Source organism: Molossus molossus, unplaced genomic scaffold (assembly GCF_014108415.1).
Source record: "Molossus molossus isolate mMolMol1 unplaced genomic scaffold, mMolMol1.p scaffold_m16_p_19, whole genome shotgun sequence".
NCBI classification, from domain to species: Eukaryota; Metazoa; Chordata; class Mammalia; order Chiroptera; family Molossidae; genus Molossus; species Molossus molossus.
In genome coordinates this window covers 37,326,462-37,353,743 of record NW_023425354.1, presented here as the reverse complement: position 1 = coordinate 37,353,743, position 27,282 = coordinate 37,326,462, and the positions used below count along the sequence as shown (strand labels likewise).

At 37.8% G+C, this 27,282-nt stretch overlaps 1 protein-coding gene across 2 annotated transcripts in view; it reads left to right on the top strand.

The window, feature by feature from the left end:
- Nucleotides 1-27,282, top strand: part of SUZ12 (SUZ12 polycomb repressive complex 2 subunit) — a 45,777-nt gene that overhangs the window by 5,783 nt on the left and 12,712 nt on the right. Inside the window, exons 4-8 of one of the 2 annotated variants that reach the window (XM_036268540.1) lie at nucleotides 4,154-4,222; nucleotides 15,257-15,306; nucleotides 19,750-19,835; nucleotides 21,595-21,826; nucleotides 23,667-23,760. In XM_036268540.1, the coding sequence (XP_036124433.1) occupies nucleotides 4,154-4,222; nucleotides 15,257-15,306; nucleotides 19,750-19,835; nucleotides 21,595-21,826; nucleotides 23,667-23,760 (531 nt within the window). The remainder of the gene's footprint in view (nucleotides 1-4,153; nucleotides 4,223-15,256; nucleotides 15,307-19,749; nucleotides 19,836-21,594; nucleotides 21,827-23,666; nucleotides 23,761-27,282) is intronic. The other variant, XM_036268541.1, reaches the window with a different exon arrangement.

The following is a 27,282-nucleotide window of genomic DNA, read 5'->3' as shown; positions in this document are numbered from 1 at the left end:
AAAGCCATTCTTAGATTGTGGGCTGTCTATAAACAGACAGTAGGCTGGATTAAGTAGTGATTAACTTTTTCCTATAGTATTTTTAATACAGAAGGTTAGCCAAGTTATCTAAGATGCTGCCTGATTTACATTTAAAAGTGATTAAGTTTTTTCAAAAAATGTTTTTTATATATATATATTTTAAATTTTTTTCTTTATTGTTTCTAGAGAGAGAGGAAGGGAGAGGGAGAGAGAGATAGAAACATCAGTGAGAGAGAACATCTATTGATGGCCTCCTGCATGCTCCCCACTGGGGGTTTGGCCCACAACCTGGGCATGTGCCCTGACTGGGAATTGAACCAGCAACCTCTTAGTGCATGGATTGATGTTCAACCACTGAGCAACACCACCTGGGCTAAAATTACTTTTTAGTACTACCTTTTTGCTCAAAATGTTTTTGGAACTAGCCTTGTACTTTTCACTTCATAGATGTATTAAAACTCTATAGGCTAACACTACACTAACAAAATGGAAATACTGGGGAGGAGAAGAGCTTTTTTTTTTCTATTCCTCACTTGAGGATATTTTTCTGTTTTTCTTCAGGTAGAGTGGGAGGGTGAGAGAGGGAGAAGGAAGGAGAGAGAGGAACACATCGACTGATTGCCTCCCGCAGGACCCCGACCAAGGCTGGGGACGAACTGCAACTGCAGTACGTGCCCTTGACCAGAATTGAACCTGTGATTCATTGGTCTGCGGGTTGACACTCTAACCCCTGAGCCAAACCGGCCAGAGCAAGAGAAGGGCATCTTTTATTGAATCCATTTTACAGGTTTTTTTTTTCATTTTTTATTTTTTATTCTCTCCCGAGGACATTTTTGCATTTTTATCTTAAGATAGAGTGGGAGGGGGAGAGGGAGGAAGAGAGAGAAACATCTATGTGAGAGAGGCATAGAGTGGTTGCCACCCACAAGACCCCTCGGGGCCAGGCACATACTGCTACCAAGGTACTTGCCCTTAGCGGAACCAAACCCGGTACTCTGGTCCACGGGCTGATGCTCTAACCACTGAGCCAAACCGGCCAGGGCCATTTTGTAGTTTTGTTAGCTGTTTTTTAATCCTCCCAAGAAAATTTCCTGAATTAAAAAAAAAAATGTTTTGTAACTTTTTAATACTATTTCTCTTGTTAAATCTGAGCTAAGTAGTGGTACCTTTCTAAAGAATAGAAATACTTGGTGTTGGGGGGTGGTGCTTTTGTATAGTTGCTTAATGTGTTTTTTCCCCCAAGGGAGGGATGAGTTGTCCTTATGATCTTGCCTATTTCAAATGGTTATTAATACTCAGTTCTCCTTTGCAGAACTCCATTATTTTGGAAGAGATGAACCTTGTGATTTAGTTTTATCTTTTCTTTCTACAGGATTTCTTCTTACTCATTACATAAAGATAATCATTATTCTTAAAAGTTTTAGTAGTTTTACAACCCTCCTTAGTAGTACATTTCACTGTTGATACTGAAAAGTTCTTTGTGATTAGCCTAAAGGAATCTTATTTTTCTTTTTTCTTTCTTATCTGTGGAGATTGAAAATGTATTGCCCTCCTTGTTAAAGTACTTACTATTGTGCTCTATTGGATGAAACTTTATTATTGCAGTTTTCAGTAACACTAAAGGTAGAGACAGAAGCCATTGTTTGTTTGTTTTTTAAAGACAGTTTGTTAATGTAAGCTATTTACCTGAAATACAGAGTATATCAATTCTCTTCTTATCAGTATTTTACTGCAGCACATTTACATGAACATTTCTCTACTGATAATTTTTATTTTAGCAGTTGAGTACAATAGTTGGTTTTGAGAAATGAGCATATTAGTAGTTTCCAGTATCTGAATTCAAGCTTTACAAAGTAATTAATGCGGAATACATTAAGCTTTTCAACTTCTAAATTTGAAGAGAATATGAGTATAAAGAGAAATATTTGTTTCCAATTAGCATGTTATATGTGGATCTAGATTTTTAGCCTCTATCTGTAGACCAACTTAAGAACTAAAATGAGGCTTGTTTTAGAATCTATTCATTCTTATTTTGTTTTTGTTTGCTAATTCTCACCCAAGGATATTTTTTCCATTCATTTATAGAAAGAGTGGAAGAGAGGGAGGGTAGGGGGAGACAGAGAGACAGACATTGATTGGTTGCCTTCTTTTTTTTTTCTTAATCCTCACCCATGGATAGTTTTCCATTTATCTTCAAATAGAGTGGGAGGGAGAGGAGGGAGAGAGAGAGAAACGTTGAAGTGAGAGGGACACAGACTTGTTGCCTCCTGCATGACTCCCACCAGAGCCAGCACGAATCACAACAGGGGTACATGCCCTTGACCGGAATCTATCCCGCTACCCGTTGGTCCGCCAGCCGACACTCTAACTGCTGAATCAAACTAGCCAGGGCGATTGGTTGCCTTCTACATGAGCCCCAGCCAGGGCAGTGATGAACCTGCATCCCAGGCATGTGCCCTTTACCGGGAATTGAACCAGACATCCTTCAGCGCCTGGGCTGACTGCTCTAACCACTGCTTAGGCCCATTCATTCTTAAATTGCTTGGGAGGAGGGTTGTTCTTAATTAAAGTTCCTAGTTTGTGGAAATATTACTCTCTTAAACTTGTCAAGGTAAATGCTAATAATATGATTTGTTGGGTATGTCCCCTAAACTTTAAAATTTTTTCATGGTGATGCCAACCATCTCTTGAATATGACATATTGTTTAACTTTAATCATTACTAATAATTTTTGAGGACCTTCAATTAACTTTTGTGTGTGTGTGTGTGTGTGTTTAATCCTCACCCAAGGATATTTTTCCATTTATCTTCAGATAGAATGGAAGGGAGGGAGAGGGGAAGTGAGGGGGGGGGGGAGGGAGAGGGGGAGAGAGAAAGAAAAGAAAAGAAAAAAGATCAGCTGTGGCCGGTTTGGCTCAGCGGTTAGAGCATCAGCCTGCGGTCCACAGAGACCCGGGTTCGGTTCCCGCTAAGGGCACGTACCTTGGCTGCAGTTTGTCCCCGGCCCTGGTTGGGTCGTGTGGGTAGCGGCCACTCGATGTGTCCCTTTCACATCGATGTTTCTCTTCCTCTCTCTCCTTCCCGCTCTATCTGAGTAAAAAATGGAAAAATGTCCTCGGGTGAGGATAAAAAAAAAAGAAAAAAGATCAATGTGAGAGAGACACATTGACTAGTTGCCTCCAGCATGACTTCAACCAGGGCCAGGGACTGAATTGCAACTGAGGTACATGCCCTTGACAGGAATTGAACCAGTGACTCTTTGGTCCTTGGGCTGGCGTTCTAACCACTGAGCAAACTGGCTAGGGCTTCTTTATATATTTTTTATAGAACATTTATTTTTATGTGATAATGCTACACATATTTGTCAGGTTACTTGTTTGTTTGTTTCTTTATTTTTCTTTTTGTTAATCCTCACCTGAGGATATTTTTCCATTGATTTTTAGAGAGAGTAGGAGTTGGGGGAGGACATTGATTTGTCTCACATCAGTTGGTTGCCTTCCGCACAGGGCCAGGGATCAAGCCTGCAACTCGGGTACATGCCTTAGGTGGGACTCGAACCTGTGAACCGTGGTTTGCAGGCCGATGCTCTAACCACTGAGCAAAACTGGCCAGGGCTTTGTCAGGTTACTTAATAAAAGGATGAATGTTTCAAAATACACATAATTTGCATTTGTTTGGTTCAATCCAACAGATGCTTGAATACCTACCAAGTATAAGGCACTATGCCAAGCATTATGTGATTTTCCTTAAAAAAAAAAGCAGTCTCTTCCCATTAGGAGCTTATTATATAGCAGGAGAAATAAAATGTTTATGCAAGTTTCACATTTAGGAAACTGAATGCTAAATACAAAACTAAATACCATTGGTAAGGAGAAATCACTCTTGTTTGGGAATAATTACAAAAGTTTTCATGGAAAAATTTGCATTTGAGGTGGTACTTGAAGGCTTATCAGCTGTATTATAACATATACTGTCTCAGTAGTATTCATTGTTATGGCTAACAATCCATAATTTATCTTATTAGAAATAATAAAATCAGATTTTCAACTTGCCTATTATAGTGACAATAAAGTGTAATCTGTTTGTTTTTCCCAGTTGAGAAGTGATTATTTTGTTTATCTGTTTCTTCCAGGAAAACATTTAAAGTTGATGATATGTTATCAAAAGTAGAGAAAATGAAAGGAGAGCAAGAATCTCATAGGTAAGATAACCTATCAGTGTACATTAAGTGACATACTTGAGGAAATAGGAAAATGTTAGTGATCATTTTCCTAGTGATCACCTCAATATTATAAGTTAGAAGGAATCTTAAAGGTCACTTGTTCCAAACTCTTACACAACTCAGGAATTATTTCCTCTATACCATCCCTAGCAGAGAATCCTTAAGCCTCGTCTCGAATACCTCCAATGCTGAGAAATCACTGTTTTCTAAGGCAGTTGTGTTCATTATTGTCTCATTGTAGTTTCTTAAATTTTGAATCCAAGTTTCTGTAATTTCTGCAGTTGGTGTTAATCTTACTACCTCATCTAAAGAGGGATGGAGACTCCTATTTATGGAATTTACTATGTGCTAGGTGCTGTGCCAGGTGTTTCACAACATCATATCTACTAAGTAATCATCTTCAAATCTGAGAGAGGACCCCCCACACACACCCCCATTTTGTCTTTCCCGTTATTTACATCATTCAGGCAAAATATTCCTAAGTTTACTTTGTATTTGAAATATGTTTATCACATGGAAGCTTCATAAATTTGTCCCTTTGGGCAGATCTACTTATAGTATGTTTTCAAATGTGATACCCAGAACTAATTCCCTGAATGTCCTAATTAGTCTAATATCTGCCTAGGCTAAACAGATGGTATGCTTCCATTCCTAGACAGTATTCTTCTATTCTTTGATATGTAAACTAAAGAAAGTTGAATATTCTAAAGAGAAACAGGAACTTAGGTGGCATTTATTCACTGACTACTTTTAGGGAGAATGCAAAGCTAAAGATACTTGATTTTTAATTGAGTTGAAAAAATTGCCACAGTGGATTTTTCTTTTTCTTTTGAATTTTTAACACTAACTTAATGATGCTTTATGTACGGTTTTTCATTTTAATGACTGGTTTAAGATGTCATTTTTGCAGATGTTTATATTTAAAGTTTGGCTTTTGAATTAGGTTATTTTGCTACTTGAATTGAAAATCAATTTTAAAATTTTATTTTATTTATTTTGGGGAGAGAGAGAGAGAGAGAGAGAAACGTTGATGTGAGAGGGACACATCGATTGGTTGCCACCCACACAACCCGAACTGAGGCCAGGGACGACCTGCAACCGAGGTATGTGCCCTTAGTGGGAACTGAACCTGGGACTCCCTGGTCTGCGGGCCGACGCTCTAACTGCTGGGCCAAACCAGCCAGGGCATGTTTTAAAATTTTATATCCTGAAATCTTGTAGGACCAAAGTGTAATTTTTGTTTCTGTATCTAGGCAATCCTGACTTGTTAATAAGCTTTGATAGTCTGTTCTAGAAGCTGAGATCACAGATCTTTACTTAATCTATTCCTGTTTAAGGAGTACCTTATAACACAGGACTGAGAATAGTCCTAGTGCATGCACCCTCTATTCTTTGCTTGAATTTTTATTCCAGATTTTTGTCTGGTCACTTACCCTGGACAAAGCTCTTGAGATCTTCAGGGCCTTTTTTACTTAAGTGTAAACTGTGTTCTGTACCTCCCTGCTGCTTTTCTCTTGAACACCTTCGTAGTTTTCCCTCCAGGTCTTTCAGGGTTCATGTGAGAAGGAAGAATGAACCCCGAAGAAGAAAATTTAACCCTTTTCTTCATCTTCCTTATCCAGGTTCTGCTTTCATCACTGTGAAATCCTACTATTCTTTGTGACATTGTCTTTGATAAATATTACAGATCTTGCCTTAGAGAGGGTGTGTTGTGAGGGAGATAGAACATACTGGTCAATTTTTTCTGAAAAATCACTCTCAATAATTTTGTTCCATTTGACCCAGTGGATTCATTAGCTAGACCAGTAATGTAATGGATATTGTTAACCAACTCATAGAAACATCAGAGATTTGCATAGAATTCCTGCTTATAATTTTGAAAAAAAAAGTTTTTAAATCATTAAGATCCAGCTGGGATCAGTGAGTTGGACATTTAAGTACCCAAGATATTTTATTTTTTAAAACCTAGTTCTGGCCCTGGCCGGTTTGGCTCAGCGGTTAGAACGTCGGCCTGCGCTCCAGAGAGACCTGGGTTCGGTTCCTGCTAAGGGCACGTACCTCGGTTGCAGTTTGTCCCCGGCCCTGGTCGGTCGTGCGGGTGGCAGCCACTCGATGTGTCTCTTTCACGTTGATGTTTCTCTCTCTCTCTCTGTTCCTTTCTCTCCCTCCCACTCTACCTGAACAAAAAATGGAAAAATGTCCTCGGGTGAGGATAAAAATAAAATAAATAAAAAAAAAACCTAGTTCTGTATTGTAGCTGACCATGCTTAATACCAGCAAGGCACTAAATTTTGGCCAAGGAGGTATTGAGTTAATGTGATCGATATGAATGTCTCAGTGGTGTTCCCAGAATCACTAAAACAAATTGGGAAATTCTTTTATTTTACGTTTACCTCCAAAGTCTGATATTATTATTAAACGACTTCAGTGTATTTCTCATTTCAAATTATGCATAATCCTATTGTTTACTAAACTTATCACATAGGATTATAAGAAGTTTCCTAGACACCAATATGTAATGTCAGCACTATAAAACTTTGCTTGTAAAATCATTAGTCACATTCTCTCCCAAGAGAACAAAATAAATCTTTGTTGTTCCATGACATTAATTACTACTAGTTAAAATCTTAAATCATAAACAAAAAATATCTTTTTCTGTACCATTTCATATGTAGAAATCTTGTTCAGTTTAATTGGATCCTGGTTTCATTCAACAACTGTAGTCTGGGAGTCTTCTACTCTAGCTTATGTTCTTTCAGCCCTCTCAAAGTTGTAATAGCTCCACTCCAAAACCCAGTGTTTTTCATGCTCCAACGTTTTAGGGGAATGTCTGGATACATAAAAAAGCTCCAAAGTTCTAGAGGAATATCAGGATACACAAAAATACCATAGTACTACAGCCCAGAAGTTAGAATAATCAAATGCCTGACCTATTTATGACATTTATAGTGACTTATAAACCAAACCAAATTCCCAGCATTATCTGTGGAAAAAGAACATGGTGTTCTAGGATTTTTTATGTAGTTTTTACAGCTGTCTTTCTAGTCACCGATAATTACAGAAACTTATTAGGGGAAGGAGCAATAGAAAAAAAATATATGGACATTTCATAGTTTTTTATGTTTTTATTTATTTTATAGAGAGAGAGGGATAGAAACATCAGTGTGTGAGAGAAACATCTATCAGTTGCCTCCTACATAACCCCTACTGGGATTGAGCCCACAATTGGGGCATGTGCCCTGACCATGAATTGAACTAGGACTTCTCAGTCCATGGGACAACGCTCAATCCACTGAGCCACACTGGCCGGCCCATAATTTTTACTTTTAAGATGTTCATGATAGTAGACTAGAATTGTCATCTGTAACCTTAAAACTCAAGCCTCCTACCATCTATGAAGATTCTTTGTCCACCACCCACCTCCACCCCCACCCCCACCCCCTGAAAAATGGCTTCTGAAAAATCCACAGCAATAAGGAAATTCTAGAAATGTATAATGGTCTTACCTTCAATCTCCCAAGTTTTTACTGATGTTTCCTCTTGGTTTTTTGGTGTGATCATATTTAAAACATCTTTGTTTTATTTTTAGAATACCTTATATCATCCTCTCTAGCTCTTGTTTCTGGCACTTTGATTTATTGTGGGTTCTTGTTATGTATTTTGGTTTTTGACCAAGTACTATGGCTTATTGGAATAAATCTTTGGTGTTTATGTAGTTTTCTATCCTAGCAAGATCCCCAAGGGTCTCTTATGTTAATTCTGCCAGTTTTGGAATTACTAGTCAAAACTCCTAACTTCTAAGTGCATCTCCACTAACTGAAGAAAGGTCAGCATGAAAAGATTTCCAAATTGGAATTGCCTTCCAAAAGTATTTCCTGGGTCCAAATGAGAAGCAGAATGTCTCCTCGAAAGATACCTGAACTTCAACTTTTACTAAGGATATTTTTCAGCCTCTTTTTAGTGGGTTAATAAGGTAAATGTCTTGCATTACTTTTTGTAGTTATTACAACCTAGGCTTTAGAATTAGAAATATATCTTTTCTAAGCATCTTTTTGCACTATTACAAGGCCTGGATCAATTTTTTCTTGGATTCCTATTTTCTTAGGGTACCATGTCCCAGTCACTAAGTCCCAGAGGTTTGTTTTTTTTTCAGGGGATATAATGCTGAGCAAAACAGATGAAGATCCATCCTTTATTGGCATTTAAGGGGAAAATAAATAATTGTATAATAAATATGAAATAAGTGCTGGGAATTTAAAGTATAGGGAAACTATGTGTGTATAGAGCAGGAGAACCAGCTCTTATTTGAGATGTTGGCTTTGGGAATATTGATGGTCCAGGACAGCTTTTCTGAAAAAAATGAACTGAGATTTGAAAGATGATATAGGAATAAAATGGGGCAAGAGGATGAGCAGATAACTGATTCTAGATAAAGGGAACATTATACACATGTCATTTGAGGCTGGAGTAGCTGACAGGGAGAGTGGCAATAGATGAGGCTAGAGCACATGGCCTTGGCCAGATAATGTAGAGCCTTGTAAGCTATTTAAGGATGTTGATCTTTGTCCTAAGAAAGATTCTAAAATAATGGGCTTAGAGTAGTCATCAGTTTCTCAGCTTTATACATCATAGCATTAAATGTATAAGAAAAGTTGGGTAACTAACATCTAACAATGTAGATGCCAAATAAGTTATGAAACTTGTCCTGTTATGAGCTAATACAGTCTTGATCCTAGAAATGAAACTTTATACCCGCCACTATCAGATTAATGTGTACAAATTAGAGGCACTAATCTTGGTCTCTTTCTAGCATGAAAACTTTGGTTCTTTTGTGGGATTTGGCTATTCTTGAAATTTGAGTTTTCTACATGAATCTTATTTCAAAATGTTAATTCCTTATGAATTTAAATGTACTTAACCTCATTCTACAGATTGCTTTAAAATTGTCAGATGTTTGTGCTTGGACTCTTATCTCAGAATTTCAAATTCCTCATCTAGTTTTTTATTGCCATGTTGTTTACTTCCTCAGAAGAGAGGGTAGGAAACACATCACAAAGATGAACCAAATTCTTATCTGATACCTTAATACTGATCATCCAGATCCTGTGCAGCTTAAAACCAAATATGCCTGACCTATCAATCCTACATGTTTTTTTTTCATTCCCTTTTTCTAATCCAGCTTAATCAATTAAGATGTGGACACAGTAGCCATAAGAGAGGGAAGAGGGTAAATCAGGAAGGGAAAGAAAACTGGCCTTTTTCCTTGGATGAAACCACATGTGGAAAAGATCAACTAGGCCTCATTGATACACTGTATTATAGATACATATCAGAATGGTTACCTTTAGGAGGGAGGAGGAGGAGAAGGAGAAAATGTGCATGACAAATTTTATATTCCCAGCGTAATTTTTAAAATGGTTAATTGAAATTTGGAATTTCTTTTCTGAAAGAAACAATGTTGTAATGATGGCTGAGTGTGCTTGTTATCTCATTTAACTTAAAATGTACAATTTAAACTGTCTCAAACCCTCTGTGATGAAGGACCTTTCTGTTTGTTTTTATTTTCCCATCTTTTGTAGATGGATACTCTTGTAAATATACTTACCACATGCTTGTGCATTATGGCAATGTTAAATTTCTATAAAAGTTTTTAAAAGTCTTATTCTCAATTTTTTACCTTGTGGAGTGGGAAGTTTTCCCAATGAGACCTTCAGTTTGCAGATAACATTTTGAGTGACACTAATTTAAAATGTTTCTGGAGTAGATCAATGCAAAATGTTTCTGGCATTTCAAAGTTAGATCCACATTTCCTGTAAAAACAATGTAAATAATTACTTCAGTATAGTGATAATTACACTGACCTTAAAAATCTTATTACTCTGGGAGGACATCATTATCCTTATGAAAAGTATTTGTCAAGTGCCTCTCTGTAATATACTGCTAGGGTCTAGGGACACCAATATAATGAAATGATTACTGAGAGAACCTGTCTGAAAAAAATAGTGACAAAAAATGGCAAATAGAAGTGTTTATAAAGGAAATTAAGCTCTGATTATTAAGCTGTGGGATGGATGGGGATTGGTTTTATGCAAGACTCAGTCCTGAGAGGTCATTTTCTCATTTTATAGATATCAGTCACAGATAATAACGAGACAGAATTCTAACTTGGATTTTCTGTCTCTAATCTATTTTTCTACTTTGTTTTATCAACGTAATCTATTTTCCTTTATAAGGCTTTAATGGAGATAAAAAGAAGTGAGAGCCATATTATACACAACAATAAGAGAAAAGACTTGACAGCTGGGGACTATTTAGAAAATTTGGAGGAAGGAATGATGCATACAAAATGGTATTATTTTGCCCTGGCCGGTTTGGCTCAGCGGTTAGAGCGTCGGCCTGTGGTCTGGAGAGACCTGGGTTCGGTTCCCGCTAAGGGCATGTACTTCGGTTGCAGTTTGTCCCCGGCCCTGGTTGGTCGTGCGGGTGGCAGCCACTCGATGTGTCCCTTCACTTCGATGTTTCTCTCTCTCCCTCCCTCTCTATCTGTACAAAAAATGGAAAAATATCCTCGGGTGAGGATAAAAAAAAAAAAAGGTGTTTTTTTTTAATGTATTTTGCTTATTTGTCATGTGTATAGGTGTACACATATGCATTTTATTTTATTTTTTTCTTTATTGATTTTAGAGAGATAGGAAGTGAGAGGGAGAAAGAGAGAGAAACATCGATGAGAAAGAACACCGACTGGCCACCTCCTGCATGTGCCCTGACCGGGAATCGAACCTGCAACCTCTTGGTGCAGGGGTAGACTCTCAACCACTGAGCCACACTAGCCAGACCAAAATGGTGCTTTTAAGAAAGTTAACCTTGCCATAGTATGTAGGTTTAACTGAAGCAACTAAGAACAGGATAAGCTGGTTGTGACTAATGTATTATTTTCTAAAATGTGGAAATTATAGAATATTCCTCTGTCCATTTCAGTGATGTTTTGGAATTTCGCTAATTCTGCTTTGTAAGGTGACATTTTTGGAACGATTTTTATAGGCAAATGCTAGAAATCTTTTAGTAAAATGGCATGTAGATTTTGTAAATGGCAGATATACTTTAAAAAGTCAACTTTGGGTATAATTAACATATAATAAAATATATTCGCCGTAGGTATATAGTGTCAGTTTTGATAAATGTATACAGTGTTGTATAACTGTGAACACAGTCAAAAGAGGAAACATTTTCATAACGTTGAAAAATTTCTTTGGGCTTCTTTACAGTCAGTCCCCTTAATGTACCTTTTTTTTTTGGAGGTATTAATTATATGCAGTCAAATTCACTGTTTTTGGTATATAGTTAAAGAGTTTTGACATGTATGCAGCCAAGTAGCAACCACTACAGCTGAGATAACCCTTAAAATTCCCTCATTCTTCTCATAGCCAACCATCCCCACTCCCAGTGTACTTTATTTATTTACTTATTTAAATCCTCACCTGAGGACATGTTCATTAATTTTAGAGAGAGGGGAAGGGGCAGAGAGAGGGAGATACATCGATGAGAGAGAAACTGATTGGTTGCCTCCTGTACTCACCCCAACTGGGGATGGAACCTGCAACATAGGTATGTGCCCTGACCAAGAGTTGAACCTGCAACTCTTTGGTGCATGGGACAGTGCTCCAACCAACTGAGCCTGGCTGGTTTCACTCAGTGGTTAGAGTGTAGGCCTCAGGACTGAAGAGTTGAGGGTTCAATTCCTGGTCAAGGGTACGTACCTGGGTTGCAGATTAGATCCCCAGCCCAGGTTGGGGGTCACGCAGGAAGCAGCTAGTTGATGTGTCTCTCTCACATTGATGTTTCTGTCTCTCTCCCTCTCTCCCTTCTACTCTGGGAAAAAAAATAAATGGAAAAATATCCTCAGATGAGGGTTAATGATAACTACAAAAATTTTTTAAAAATGTATCTTATTTCAGAAAGTAATATACAAAAATTATCTTCTTTAAGAATTCCATTGTAGCCCTGGCCAGTTTGGCTCAGCGGTTAGAGCGTCGGCCTGCGGTCCAGAGAGACCCAGGTTCGGTTCCCGCTAAGGGTGCATACCTTGGTTGCAGTTTGTCCCCGGCCCTGGTTGGGTCATGCCAGTGGCAACCACTCAATGTGTCCCTTTCACGTCGACGTTTCTCTCTTTCTCTATCTCTCCCTCCCACTCTATCTGAACAAAAAATGAAAAAATGTCCTCGGGTGAGGATAAAATAAAACAAAACAAATGAATTCCACTGTATACCATTTTTATTTTGTTGTACTTAAGTTATAGTTGTTATTCTTAGTTTTTTTTTCTCATATTTATGTTCTCTAACTCTGCTTGGATGATCCTCCTACTCTTCCATAGTCATTTTGTCCCCTGATGGTATCCTGGCATACTTTTGTTAATAACTATTCTAGAAATGCCTTTCAAGACCTCTGTCCTTGTAGTTCTTTTAGTATCGTTTCGTGGCTTATCTCACTGAGAACATAGAGGCATCCTCACATCTTTTTTTTTTTTTTTTATTGATTTCAGAGAGAGGAAGGAAGAGGGAGAGAGAGATAGAAACGTTGATGAGAGAGAACATCGATTGGCCACCTCCTACATGCCCCCCACTCATCCTCACATCTTTTGTTGAAATATCTCACTCACCTCTTAACTTCTTTAAGAAAAAGAAGAGTCCCTGACAAAGTTAAAAAGCTTACCTCTTTATAATATATACTCATTTCCAATCATTACTTGCACCCTAATACTATCTTGCCTCGTCCTTTTTTTTGGATATTTTGTTAAGATAGAGTTGGGGGGGGGGAGAGAGAGAAACATCGATGTGAAAGGGACACATCAAGTGGTTGTCACCCTCACGACCCAAACAGGGCCGGGGACAAACTGCAACCAAGGTACGTGCCCTTAGCAGGAACCGAACCCAGGTCTCTCTGGAGCGCAGGCTGACGTTCTAACCGCTGAGTGACACGGGCCAGGGCTTGCCTCATTGTCTTTATGTAACTATTCGCCTCTGCTTATTTTGTTTGTTTGTTTTTTATCCTCACCTGAGGACATTTTTTGATACTTTGTTCAGATAGAGTGGGAGGGAAAGAGAGAGAGAGAGAGAAATATCGATGTGAAAGGGACACATCGAGTGGTTGCTACCCACATGACCCAACCAGGGCCAGGGACAAACTGCAACTGAGGTACGTGCCCTTAGTGGGAACTGAACCCCGGTCTCTCCGGACCTCAGGCCAATGCTCTAACCGCTGAGCAAAACCGGCCAGTGCTGTTTCCTTCTGCTTATAAGGATGCTTAGAGTGTCACCATTTTTTTAAATAAAGTCTGCACTATTCTTTATTTTTATTTTTATTATTTTATTTATTTATTTTTTTTGTGGTACCTGCCCCTAGCAGGAACCGAACCCGGTACTCTCTGGTCCGTGGGCCAACGCTCAACTGCTGAGCCAAACTGGCCAGGACTTTATTATTATTTTTATTTTTATTTATTTATTTATTTTTAATCCTTACCTGAGGACATTTTTTCCATTTTTTAATTCAGATAGAGCGGGAGCGAGAGAGAGGAAATGAGAGAGGACATGAAAGGGACACATGGCGTGACTGCCGCCCGCACAACCCAACCAGGGCCGGGGACAAACTGCAACCAAAGTACATGCCCTTAGTGGGAACCGAACCCGGGTCTCTCTGGCCCGCAGGTCGACGCTCAAACCACTGAGCCAAACCGGCCAGGGCTATTATTTTTAATCCTCACTCGAGGACATTTTTTCATATTTTGTTCAGATAGAGTGGGAAGGAGAGAGAGGGAAACATCAACACGAAAGGGACACATTGAGTGGTTGCCACCCGCAGGACCCAACCAGGGCCGGGGACAAACCGCAACCGAGGTACATGCCCTTAGTGGGGCGGGGACCGAACCCGTGTCTCTCTGGGCTGCAGGCCACCACTCTAACCGCTGAGCCAAACTGGCCAGGGCTGTCCCTATTTTTTAACAAACAAAAATATACCCTCTATGGATTCTTATTGCCCTTTAACTACTATTTACTTTCATTCATTACGCTACTAAATTTCTTGAGTAAGGGTTCAGTACTGCTTCCCTTTTCCCAGCATCTATTTTTTATAGCCTCTTATCTGATGACTATCACACTACAGAAACTGTTCTGAGAAGTTATGAATGGCTCCTGATCAACAAATAGATTGCTTTATTTTGCGGTTTAAAGGTACTACAAAAGGCTATTGATGTTTCTGTTTTTCTGTCCCATCTTAATTTTCCATTGTTAGTAGATATTTTCAAAACAAATAGGATGATTATAATTTATGCTTTTTCCTTTTCTATTGCTTCTAAAACTAAAAATGAAAGTGACATGTTGAAATAGTAAATTACATATCCATAGTAGGTGTGTAATTGTGTATTTCACTCCTAATTTGAAGTAGAAAGTGATGGTTCTGCATCATTTGTTGGCAGGTTGAATTCCCATATCTTTAAAATATTCATACACTTGCATGGATTCAGCAGCCCTTATCTAAAAATTTTTGAGGAGTGTGAAGGCAAACTTGTTCCTATTTTATACTAAAGCACAGTAAATTATCTTGTCTCTCATTTGGTGGTCTGTTTTTATCTGCCTTACTCCTTTGGTGGTTTCATTTTCGTGTGTTATTGTTTGTTTTTTTCTTTATTGACTTTAGAGAGAAAGGAAGGGAGAGGAGGAGAGAGAGAAACATCATTGAAAGAGAATATTGATTGACTGCCTCCTGCATGCCCCCCAGTGGGAATTTGGCCCACAACCTGGGCATGTGCCATGACCAGGAATCAAACCAGCAACCTTTTGGTGCATGGGTCGACGCTCAACCACTCCGGCCAGTCTGTTTTGTTTCTTTTTAATATGTAGACACTATTTTATATGTCATACTCAACAGGGAAAACGTGGAGTCATGGGCTTGAATAGAGTTAAGAATAAGAATATCAAATAGAGCATTAAAGTGATAAAATGTTTTGTTTGTTTTGTTTAGCTTGTCAGCTCATCTGCAGCTTACCTTTACTGGTTTCTTCCACAAAAATGGTATGTACTTTAAAGTAAACATATTGGTTTTCTAACAACAAAACACCTTTGTGAATGAAAAATATATTTTCTGTATACGAATTTATAAAATTATATTTAATAGAAAAGATGTTGAGTCTGATAATTAAACTTGTTAGTTGACCTCTCCAATACTTTCCATTATTACTTTTTTGTGGTGGATAATGGAATGTGAAGATGTAACTTTGCAAATCTTTAAAAGTAGTAGTTCTCAAATTTTAGTGCTTCTAAAAACATTTTGATACTTTAAAGTCGATGTACCTGAACCCTATAAGACTCAAATCTAGTAGGGTTTTGGTGGAGCTTAAAAGTCTGCATTTTTAAATAAAACATCAAGATAACTCAAAAATAAGTCATCTAAGGGATGTACATGTTCATAGTTTGGTCTCCTTATTGCTTTCCTGGTATCAATTTAAATTTTAAGTAGATTTTTTAAATTGTTAATCAGTGCTGTCTGATCATTTTTTTTCTTTATTGATTTGAGAGAGGAAAGGAGAGGGAGAGAGAGAGAGAAACATTGATGAGAGGAAACATTGATTGGCTGCCTCCATGCCCCACAGTGGGGATCAGGCCCACCACCTGGGCATGTGCCTTGACCGGGAATCAAACCAGCAACCTCTTGGTGCATGGTTTGACGCTCAACCACTGAGCCACACAGGCATGGCTGTCTGATCATTCTTTTTTTTTTTTTAAATTATATAAGTTCTTTGGTTTATTTCTTCCCATCCCCCAACCTCTTTCCCTTTGAGGTTTGTCAGTCTAGCATTGAATTTGTACTTCTTAATCCCTTCACCTTTTTCACCCATTCCCCCAAGCCCCCTCCCATCTGGCAACCAACAAAATGTTCTCTATCTATGAGAATGTTTCTGTTCTACCTGTTCATTTTGTTTGTAGATTCCATTGTTGATAGATATGTATTCATTGCCATTTTGTTTGTTCATATATTTTATCTTTTTCTTCAAAAAGACCCTTCATCATTTCATATAATAACGGTTTGGTGGTGGTGAACTCCTTTAACTTTTTCTTGTCTGGGAAAGTCTATATGGCCATGTCTGATCATTCTTGAAGATAAAAGTTAGTTTTATCTGCCTCATTTCTAAATAGAGGAAATTTCACTTTTATCTCTAAACCACACTTTTTAGGGCTACAACTGTGGCTATTAAAATGAACAAAATTGGCCCTGGCTGGTTTGGCTCTGTGGTTAGAGCATCGGTCCACGGATCAAAGAGTTACAGGTTCAGTTCCAGTCAAGGACACGTACCACAGTTCTGGTTTGTCCCTGGCCCCAGTCAGGATTGGGCAGGAGGCAGCCAGTTGATATGCCTCTCTCACGTCGATGTTTCTTTCTCTCTCTCTCTCTCTCCCCCCGCCCCTTTCCCTCTCCCTCACCCTCTCTCTCCCTCCCTTCATCCCTCTCTATCTCCCCCTCCACTCTGTCTGAAGATATTTGGGGGGGGGAAGGTATCCTCAGGTAAGGATTTTTTAAAAAGAGCAAAAAAATAAAATAAAATTGTGTAATATCTTACCCAACTCACAGCCATTATCTTTCCAAAGATCATAAGTAAAAAATAATGGAAAATTTTTTTCATAAAATTGAAGTTCTTGGATTTTGCCATTATTTTAAATTCCAGTGTTTTTTGTTTTGTTTTGTTTTTATCCTCACCCGAGGACATTTTTTGGATTTATCTTCAGAGAGAGCCGGGGGGGGGGGGTGGAGAGAGAGAGAGAGAGACATCAGATGGTTGCCACCCATATGACCCCAACCGGGGCCAGGGACAGACTGCAACTGAGGTAGCAGGAATTGAACCCAGGTCTCTGGTCTGTGGGCCGACGCTCTAACCACTGAGCAAAACCGGCCAGGGCCAGTGTTTTTGAACTTTAAATTATAAACATTAATGATGAAATTTTTAAATTACTTTAGAACCTGGTATAGGTTAAGAGTCTCTTGAGTATTATCTTTTCTGTATAAAGAATTTGTTTTAAGCCCTGGCCAGTTTGGCTCAGCAGTTGAGCGTCAGCCTACGGACCAGAGTCCTGGTTTCAGTTCCCTCTAGGGGCACATACCACCAAAAAAAAGAATTTGAATTTTTTTTTTATCCTCACCTGCCACCCACACAACCCACCAGGGCCAGGGACAAACTGCAACCAAGGTACGCGCCCTTAACGGGATCCGGACCTGGGTCTCTCTGGACCGCAGGCCGACGCACTAACCAGTGAGCCAAACCGACCAGGGCAAAAAAAGAATTTGATTTAATGTTATTATATTATATATATTTTAATAAATTCTTTATTGACTTTAAATTTTTTTAAAAAATGTGTTTTCATTGATTTTTAGAGAGAGAGAAAGGGAGAAGAAAAGAGAGAGAGAAACATCGATTGGTTTCCTTCTGCACACCCCCAGTGGGGATCGAGCCTGCACCCCAGGCATGTGCCCGGACCGGGAGTTGAACCAGTGACCTCTTGGTTCATAGGTCGAGGCTCAACCACTGAGCAGCACCGGCTGGGCTCTTGACCTATTTTAGAGAGAGGAAGGGGGAGAGAGATAGAAACATGGATTGGCTTCCTCCTGTGTCCCCCACAGTGGGAAATGGACACATAACCCAGGCAAGTGCCCTGACCAGGAATCAAATTGGGATGTCTCAGTCCATGGGACCATGCTCAATCCACTGAGCCACACTAGTAAGGCTTGTGTGGTACTTTTAAAGTAAGTGGACTTATCATTTGAATTTTGTAGGTTTGTGAGCCCTTTGTTTCCAGGGACTTACATAAAACATATATAAAAATTCTTCATCACTGAAATTAGTATTGGATAGTAATTGAGATATATTTACTGATTAATATTATTTGATTAGTTAATATTAACTTAGGTGAATTCATTTTTCTTCAATTAGTTGAAGTTAGTTGTTAAGTAGTTTGATTAAACTTTTCTCCTGTCTGCATAACCAAATGTGTAAAAGTTCAAAAATTGCTTGCATTCACTTGAAGTTTTTATTTTTTCTTGATATTACTGAAATAAATGAGAAAGTAAACTCTGTTGGCTATTTCTGTTTCCAGAAAATAATTTCTCATTATAGTCGAATTAGTGGAATTTGGGAAGAAGCAGATATATTGCTTCTTTTGTTTATGCAAGGTATACTTATAGGTTATAGTTACAGAAAACCAACATTAAGATCTCTAAAATCTGATTTTTTTTTAGCAGTTACTATTTGAAACTGCTTGTAATGAATACAAAAAGATTATTAGGGTGCTGTATTTGTGGATAGGAATATTCAGAGAGTATTTTTGTTAATGCATTTAGACATTTAGTTATTTTTGCTCTATTAAAGTATTTTTGTCGTGGATATAACTTTCAAAGAGACTGAATCAGATGCATTGATTTTTTTTTTTTTTTTTTTTTTTTAAGAGCGAGAGGAAGTAAGAGAAACATCGATTGACTACCTCTTCTTGCATGTTCCCTACTAGGGATTGAGCCCACAAACTGGGCATGTGCCCTGACTGTGAACATAATGGGGACCTCCCGGTCCATGGGACGATGCTCAATCCACTGAGTCACACCGGCGGGGCCCTTCTATTTTATTTGTGCTTTCCACCAAACATCTTTAACAGTGCTTCTCAAAAAATACTTTTTTTTTTTATACAAATACAGACAGATGCAGTTTATTCCATTCTTTTATTATCATAATTGTTAAATCTTTAGAGCATAAGTAATCAGTAAATTTTTAAAGTTTTAATTAAAATAGTTGAGCCATTATTTGGATGAATAGAAAACTATAGGCCCTGTTGGGTTGCTCAGTTGGGTACAGTGTCATCCCCATATGCCAAGGTTTTGAGTTCAATCCCCAGTCAAGTCACATACAAGAAGCACCCTATGAATGCATAAATAGGTGGAACAACAGGTCTATGTTTATCTCTGTCCCTGTCTCTCTACCTTTCTCCCTCCTTCCCTCCACCTTCGTCCCTACTTCTCTCTAAAATCAGTAAATAAATAAAAAATTAGGGAATAAAAACCACAGTATATAGGAAGGTAATTATAACTCTTGTGAAAGCTCATTTAAATTTTATATGTAAAGGCCTGTTTTAAGTTTCTAGACTTCTTAGGAAAATGAGTACAGTATTTACATTTTTTTTTTTTTTATCCTCACCCGAAGACATTTTTCCATTTTTTGTTCAGGTAGAGTGGGAGGGAGAGAGAGGAACAGAGAGGGAGAGAGAAACATCGATGTGAAAGGGACACATCGAGTGGCTGCCACCCGCACAACCGACCGGGGCCGGGGACAAACTGCAACCGAGGTACGCGCCCTTAGCGGGAACCGAACCCGGGTCTCTCAGGACCACAGGCCGATGCTCTAACCGCTGAGCCAAACCGGCCAGGGCAGTATTTACATATTTTAAAAAATATATTTTAATTATGATTTTTCTATTTAGATAAGCCATCACAAAACTCAGAAAATGAACAAAATTCTGTTACTCTGGAAGTCCTGCTTGTGAAAGTTTGCCACAAAAAAAGAAAGGTAAAATGATTTTGGTAGATTAAATAGAATGCTTTTTTAAAATTAAATATGTGCATGTGTATATACTTTGTGTTTAAACCTTGAAACTTTTAAATATGTTGGTGCCTGAGTTGTAAAGCTGATAACCTCTTTTGCCAACCTCCCCGATTTGCGTGTTTTTCCTAGTCTGGCTATATTTTATGCATAAAACTTTCTCCTAAGAATCCGGCAATGAAGGCTAGATGCTATCTTCTAGGAATTTAAGACATAAATTCAGTTCCCTCCCTACCACTTTAGCTAATTTTTTAGCTACGTGTACCCTTTGAAATTTTAAATAAAGGCTAAGAAAGTTTTCCCAAAAGGTTTATTTATGTAACCCTACTCTCAAAGAAATTCTGTTGCCAGCATTATCAGCCATTAACTTGTTAATACATTGCTTGTAGTTTTTATTATAAGATGAAATTATTTTGTCATAGAAACAAATGTTGTAATGGTTAAATTTTCTGGACAACCCACAAAAGCCAACAGATACAGTTTTGGTTGCCTCAAGTCAAGTCCTTGGGTATTTGTGAAGTTCTTATTGCTGATGTTCTTCCAAAATTGTAGTAAGGTGATAACAGGGCTTGAATACTGTACTAGAACATTGGTATGGAGTGGAGTAAGTGACAGGAGATGGCAGAGTAAGTATATATTAAAAACTTTTAAGAAATGTCATTCCCTGCGCGCCACCAGTTCCCATGCGCATATGACATTCAGTGATACGAAAATTCTTCAATATATGTTTTTATTTAGGCAAAAATATATGAATATACTTACGATATCGGTATACTCTTTTTGTTTAAAAAAAATAGGCATAAACATTTTCTTGGAAAGATGGTTTTACTAATATTAGTCATATCTGGAGTGTAAAACCTAGGGGGAGGGGGAGACATTTTTTATACTCTTATGGATTAGAATTTTTTTGTTACCATATGCATATGTTTATTTTAAAAAGAAGCTACAATGAAATATGTACTATATTTTCTTGTTATAAAGGTCTTATGCATCTTCTAATTTTTCAACTATGCTCTTTCAGCATAATTCTAGTTATATAATTACAGAACATTACTCATAAGATGATTAATGTTGCCTCTATTTAAGCATATTTAAATATATGAATTTACTATTTCATAATGTTGACAGTGAGGTTATAATTCTCTTTTCATTTCTAATAGTCTCATCATTTATTTTGTTAAAATAGAAAATTTAAGGGAAAAGATTCATTTACATGAGTTTAACGTTTTACGCATGTTTTCAATTTCATATTTCTAAATTAAAACTCTTAGATTATCACCAGCTAAATGTTGGATATACTGTATCATTATTTTTGATATATTGGAGAAGTCCTTATTTGTGTTAATATTTGGAATATAATTCTTTCAATTTTGGTAGTATGTTTTTATTTTTTGAATGTTTTTATTGATTTTTTAGAGAGAGATACATCTATTGGCTGCCTCCTATATGCCCCCTACTGGGGATCAGTCCTTCAACCAGGCATGTGCCTTGACCAGGAATCAAACTGGGACCTCTCATTGGGACCACTCTCAGTCCCACACCAGCTGGCCAAATTTTATTTTTGCTTCATCACAGTTTTTCTAACTGGATAGAATTTTAGCATGTATTTTGGTAATATTGGCCTATATCATGTTTCCTATAGCTGTGAGTATAAGTTTTATTGTAATTATTATAATTGGATATGTATGTATAAATAAATATAATTTAATAATCTTTACTTTTGCAGGATGTAAGTTGTCCAATAAGGCAAGTTCCTACAGGTAAAAAGCAGGTGCCTTTGAATCCTGATCTCAATCAAACAAAACCTGGAAATTTCCCATCCCTTGCAGTTTCCAGTAATGAATTTGAACCTAGTAACAGCCATATGGTGAAGTCTTACTCATTGCTGTTTAGAGTGACTCGTCCGGGAAGAAGAGAATTTAATGGAATGATTAATGGAGAAACCAATGAAAATATTGGTAATGTTTATTTTCATAATTGTACTGAAGATAAGGTGGTTAATGAAAATTATTGGACCAGTATATTTTAAAAGTATTCATATGTTTGTACTATTTCTTTTTGAGTTATTGTAATAATTTACTTAAAACTGCCCTTCCAAGGGAGAAAATGGTGCAGAACTAGAAATAAATTGCACCATGTTCTAATAGCATGGCTTTAAAAAAAAAATTTTTTTTTTTTCCTTTATTGATTTTAGAGAGGAAGGGAGAGGGAGAGAGATCGAAACATTGATGAGAGAGAACATAAATTGGCTGCCTCCTGCATGCTCCCCCCCCCCCCGGGGGGGGGGGATTTGGCCCACAACCTGAGCAAAATCAAACCGGCAACCTCTTGTTGCATGGGTTGATGCCCAGCCACTGAGCCACACCGGCTGGGCTAAGAGCATGACATTTATTTGTAAATCTTGGATAGTTTAATGAGATAATTTTATGGTAGATTGCCCAGGCACTTGGATTATTGGCTATTGTGCTGTACTAGGTACGTAATTTGTGAATTTCTCATTATTACACGATGAAACGTATTTCATACAGTAAAAAGATAAATTGAACACTGGATGCAGAAAAATAGTAATTGAAATTAGCCTCTCTGTAAACAATAAATTAACCCCCCAACATTTTATTGTGGAAAATTTCATACATACGGAACAGTCAGAAGAATTTGTGGACATCAATATATTCCTATTCTACACATAGATTGTATAAGTACTTTTTTTTTTATTTTTTTAAATCCTCACCCGAGGATATGTTTCTGTTTATCTTCAGGTAGAGTGGGAGGGCGAGAAGGAGGGAGGAAGAGAGAGAGAAACATCTATGTGAGAGAGATGTTTGCCTCCCGATTGATTGCCTCCTGCATGACCCCAACCGGGTGGGGATGAACCACAATGGAAGTACGTGCCCTTGACTGGAATTGAACCTGGGACTTTTTGGTTTGCGGTCAGACGCTCTAACTGCTGAGCCAAACCAGCCAGGGAAGATGGTGCAGTTAGTATTTTGTTGTTCTTGGTCATCACGTATATCCCAACAGTTCTAAATCCACCTTTGAAGTAATCATTCAATAAACATATAGATGCTGTGCATACAAAGATGATTGAAACATCCAGTTTTATCCTCCAAAGCTTACAACCTAGAGTATGGAGATAGAAAAATACAAATAAATTCAGGTGACCCTTGTACCTAACCCACCCACCCACCCACTCCTGCAGTTGAAAATCCTTATAACTTAAGCTGGCCCTCTGCATCTGTGGATTTCTAACTGCAGATGGAAAGTACAGTTCATCCTTGAACAACACAGATTTGAACTGCACAGAATGTATAAGTGGACCTGCCTAGTTCAAACCTGTGTTGTTCAAGGGTCAACCGTATTTGCAGTAAAATGATGAGTGACATAATAGAGGTAGGTATATGTGAAGCTGAGTGGAGAAGCACCTTAGAAGAAAAAATCTTTGAGTCAATGAGAGAAAAGATCGATTGGCCACCTCCTGCATCCCCCCCACTGGGGATTTGGCCCACAACCTGGGCATGTGCGATGACTGGGAATCGGACCGGCAACCTCTTAGTGCATGGGTTGATGCTTACTGCTGAGCCACACTGGCTCAAATGTGAGGTTACTGTCAGTGAATGTCAAAAAGTAGGACATATATACGTATCATAAAAAATATAAAATGGAAGAGTGTAAGTTTGGATATTATATTGCAACTTAATTTACATCTCATTTGGGATAAGAATGTTAAGGGATCATATTTCATAAATAGGACATTTTTGTATGAACATTTGATTAATGAGGAATGTTTGTCAAATTCAGATGTCAATGAAGAACTTCCAACTAGAAGAAAACGAAATCGTGAAGATGGGGAAAAGACATTTGTTGCACAAATGACGGTATTTGATAAAAACAGGTAATGTTGATAGACAAGTGAGGCTCCCATAATGTTCTGGATATCTTTTTATTCTAAAGCATAATGTAGTGTTTATATTATTTCTTTGCATTTGTTTTTCTTTATTCTTACAACTGAAAAAACAAAAATACTTTCCTTTTTATCATATACAAAGCAATAAACACAGATGAGGAACTATTTGAATGACTCAGTTAAGATTGTTTATTTGACCATTGTTTTTGAGTGTCTACTCTGTCAGACACTGTTAGAGGCGGTGAAAAGGCAATGAAATCCCTGCCTTCATGGAGCTTAACTTCTATTTGAGAAAACAAACATCACCCCTGCAAAAATTATATCAATTAATGTCACTTAGTGGTGAGTGCTGTGAAGAAAATTAAAGAGAACAAATGGTTGTTTTATAGAGACGGTTTCTGAGAGAAGGTAATATTTGAGCAGAGACCTGAATGAAGTGGGCCCTGTGTAAATTTTGAGAATATGTATTCACTAAAATTAAGGAGGAAAATTGTGTGTAATCATTGTATGCCTCTATATACATTTGGCACAGGGTAGCAAAGAACATTGAGATTTATAATCGTCGTCCATTTTCATTTGGGAATGAAACATGTTAGTGCCAGTACCAGAAGATCTAGGAGGCAAATGCACCATTCTTTTTTGACAGGATTAGAGGTGAAACCTGTAATATGACATATTTCTTGTTCCTGGCTGCTCACTTATAGTTCATGTGGTTCACTGTCCGGTATAGGAGAAAGAGCTGAGTGTAGCAATTAGTACGTTCCTTTTACTATTTTAAAAAGTGCTAGATTGTTGCTTTAATGTTGTCATTTACTAGCCACCATGTAAAGAAAGGTACAAGTTATTTAATAGGAAGGTAAAAATCATAAGGAATAATATCACAAAATTTGGGTACCATATTGTTTTAGAATATATCACTTAATGTCACAATATTACTACTGTCAAATGTAATGGCTTTTTAAGTCAGAAATTTGAATGTGGATCAAAGATTTAAATGGAAAAGAACAGAAAAATACTAGGGAATAGTGGTTATGTCTGTGGGAGAAGCAGTGAGGATGTGGCACACTGGGGTTCATTGATGTTGGTAAATGGTCTAGTATAGGCAGCATGGGGAGGTATTTTGTTTTCCTTTTAAAATTCTTTATATATATTATACCTTACATATACATTAACATATTCTTTGTACATGTGAAATAACTGCTTTTTATTGATTGATAAAAAGTACCATTGAAAAACCATGGAGGAATCCCCCTAGCTTATTTTGAAAATTCTCAAACCTACAAAAAAAATGGAAAGAACAATACATGTCCATATCCCCTTCATCTTGATTCATCAATTGTTAACATTTTACCACATTTGCTTTACTTGTTAGTACATACTTTGTTTTTGTGATGAACCATTTGAAAGTTTGATTGTGACACTACTTCATTTCTCCTAAATACTTCAGGATGTGTATCCTAAGAACAAAAACATTTCCCTCCATAACCACAATGCACCTATCGTATTAAGGAAATTTAACATAATGTAATACTGTCTCCCCAATTGACTCTAATGTCCTTTAAAGCTCTTTCCCCCTTACCACCAGTTGAGGACTGTGATCTATAGCTACTTTTCAGTTGCCATATCTGTTCAGTTTCCTTCAAATTGAAGTAGTTCTCCAGCTTTGTTTGTTTTGCCTTTTGTGACATTTTTAAAAAATTACAGGGCTGTAATTTTACAGAATGTCTCAATTTGGACTTTTGTGGTTGGTTCCTTAATGAATAGATTCGGGTTAAACATTTTGAGCAGAAACTAAATAGTGATGTGTTCTTTGCATATCACAGACACTGATAAGTTTACTTGGATAAGGTGGTGTCACCGTATTTCTCCATTGTTACAGTACCTTTTCCATTTAATTAAATGTATAATTTTATTTATTGATTTTATATGTGGAGTCGTCAGTTTGTTGTTCTACTTATTTATGCATACCTTGATTGCCTCCTGTATGTGCCTTGACTGGGAAATGAACCTGCAACCTTGGTACATCGAGATGATGCTCTAACCAACTGAGCTGCCTGGCTGGGGCTTCCCTTTAATTAATTAATATGTAATCTCTGTGGTAATACATGGAATTGGGTAAATGTCCTTTTCCCCCCAATTGCCTTTTACCCAGCAGTTTGGCATCCATTGAGGATTTTTATTTTTTAATTCAGAATTTCCATCAGATTTTTAAAAATTATGTTTTTAGTGATTTTTTAGAGAGAGGAACATTGATGTGAGAAAGAAACATTGATTGGCTGCCTCCTGAATACCCCCCCCCCCCCCCCGCCCTGGGATCTAGCCCACAACCTGGGCATGTGCCCTGCACGTGAGTCGAACCCGGACCTCTCAGTCCATGGGATGACACTCCATCCACTGAGCTACACTGACCAGGCCATTGAGGATGCTTGATCGAATAAATTATTCTCATGCCAGTTGCTAGTTGGTAACTTTATATCATTTCTTCCACGTTTATTTGTAGTTTCCTGTAAAGAAGAGCATTCATTCATTCCCTCAACTTTAAAAAAAATAAGTATGGCCCTGGCCAGTTTGGCTCAGAGGTTAGAGCACTGGCTCACAGACCAATGAGTCGTGGGTTCATTTCCGGTCAAGAACACATAATACCTCAGTTTCGGTTCGTCCCTGGCCCTGGTCGGGTCATGTGACACAAGCAACCAGTCGATGTGGCTCTATTACATCGATGTTTCTCTGTCTCTGTTTCTCTCCCTCCCTCCTACTCTATCTAATGATAAATAGAAAAATATCTTCGGGTAAGGAATAAAAAAATGTATGGATGAACAAATTCCATTTTTATTCAGTCTGTTCTAATCTATTCATGTGGTTATTACTTTTAATGCTCAAATTGTCTGAAATTTGGTCAGGAGAATGCCCTCTAAGCAGACTCCTGTGTTCTTTTGACTTATTATTTTTTTATTTTCCTTATTTTCTGGAATAGTAAACTATTTCAGGCTTACATTCTCTTTTTTCTACCTCTGCTCTGGAATTGGCCATTTCTTCAAGGAATCTTGGTTCCTTTTAGTAAAGTATTTGTAAACTAAGATCTGGAGAGTTAGATGTGTAAATATTCTTTTTATAAACTCAGAGAAATTAAAATCTCCTTAGGGTATAACCAAAATTTAAAGGCTACATAGAAAAAGTATGAAATAGAGCAAAAAAAAAAAACTTCTTCTAAAAACAGAAATAAACCAAGTAAAAATGACAGGTTGGGAAAATAAATTTTAACTCATGCTATAAATAGATGTCTCGTTCCTCTAATATAAAAAAATCATACTGCCCTGGCCAGTTGGCTTAGCTGTTAGAGCGTGGTCCCTCAGACCAAAGGGTCTCGGGTTTGACCCCGAGGGCACGTACCTGGGTTTCAGGTTCAATCCTTGGCCCTAGTTGAGGTCATGTGGGAGGCAACCAGTCGATGTGTCTCTCTCACACTGATGTTTCTCCCTCCCTCCCACTCTCTCTCAAAATCAGTAGGAA